Source organism: Malurus melanocephalus, unplaced genomic scaffold (genome assembly GCF_030028575.1).
Source record: "Malurus melanocephalus ecotype Western Australia unplaced genomic scaffold, MMel_1.1 scaffold_770, whole genome shotgun sequence".
Lineage (NCBI taxonomy): Eukaryota > Metazoa > Chordata > Aves > Passeriformes > Maluridae > Malurus > Malurus melanocephalus.
In genome coordinates this window covers 1-1,148 of record NW_026624002.1, presented here as the reverse complement: position 1 = coordinate 1,148, position 1,148 = coordinate 1, and the positions used below count along the sequence as shown (strand labels likewise).

Here is a 1,148-nt window from a genome sequence, read left to right as displayed (position 1 = left end):
CACTGTCCCAGGCTGCTCCCAGCCCCAATGTCCAGCCTGGCCTTGGGCACTCAAAGGGATCCAGGGGCAGCCACAGCTTCTCTGGGCACCCTGTGCCAGGGCTGCCCACCCTACAGGGAACAATTCCTGCCCAAAATCCCATCCATCCCTGCCCTCTGGCACTGGGAGCCATTCCCTGGCTCCTGTCCCTCCATCCCTTGTCCAAATTTGAGGATGAACCATAGCCTGAAGCCAGCCTGGGAGCAAGGCAGCTGAGTGTGCATTTGGAGCCAGTCACAGAGGGCACCTAAACCCAGACTTGAACCACAGGGGTTTCTTCTTTTGGTTCAGGTGCACCAAAAAGTACGGGTTTATTGTGCTTCACAACTCCCAAACTTTGGGGTCAGTGCTTGTGGGGACATTTCCCATTCCAGCCCATGGCTTTGCTTTGCTTCCAGATTAACCCTCATCCAGCTCGTACCAGGTCAGTGAGTTCTCAGAGGCACAAAGCCACATTTTCTTTTCCCAAGAACGTCATTTTCTTTCTTTCCCCAAGGTGTGAACTCCTTCCTGGTGTTCATGGCTTACAAGGACAAGCTGCAGTGCACCGATGGCCAGGTAGGACAGCAGCAGGGAGGGCAGGCACACGCTGAGCCCGAGCAGGGCTGGTGACGGGGCTGACAGCGGGCACTGCTGTGTCTTGGCAGATGTACGAGATCTTCTGCACCCTCCGGGAGCTGGGGGCCATCGCCCAAGTGCACGCGGAGAACGGGGACATCATCGAGGAGGTGCTGTGTGTCACTGAGACCCGGGGTGACCAGGGCATGGGGAGGAGAATCCCTGTCCCATCCCTGTCCCTGCCCTTCCCCTGTCCCATCCCTGTCCCATCCCTGTCCCTGCCCCTGCCACTGCCCTGTCCCTGTCCCTGTCCCTGCCCCTGCCCTGTCGCTGTCCCATCCCTGTCCCTGCCCCTGCCCCTGTTCCTGTCCCTGTCCCATCCCTGTTCCTGTCCCTGTCCCATCCCTGTCCCTGTCCCTGTTCCTGTCCCTGTCCCATCCCTGTCCCTGTCCCTGTCCCTGTCCCTGTCCCTGTCCCTGTCCTGTCCCTGCCCTGTCCCTACCCCTGCAGGGTGTCCCAAAGCCTTGGAGGGAAGGGGCTCGTGGGACCCA

General features: G+C 60.1%; 1 protein-coding gene across 1 annotated transcript in view; it reads left to right on the top strand.

Annotated features, from left to right (window-relative positions):
* Positions 1-792, top strand: part of LOC130584799 (dihydropyrimidinase-related protein 4-like) — a gene marked incomplete at its 3' end in the record, with an annotated part of 7,816 nt that extends 7,024 nt beyond the window's left edge. Inside the window, exons 4-5 of the mRNA XM_057385002.1 lie at positions 536-597; positions 687-792. Of these exons, the coding sequence (XP_057240985.1) occupies positions 536-597; positions 687-792 (168 nt within the window). The remainder of the gene's footprint in view (positions 1-535; positions 598-686) is intronic.
* Between the last annotated feature and the right edge of the window lie 356 nt (positions 793-1,148).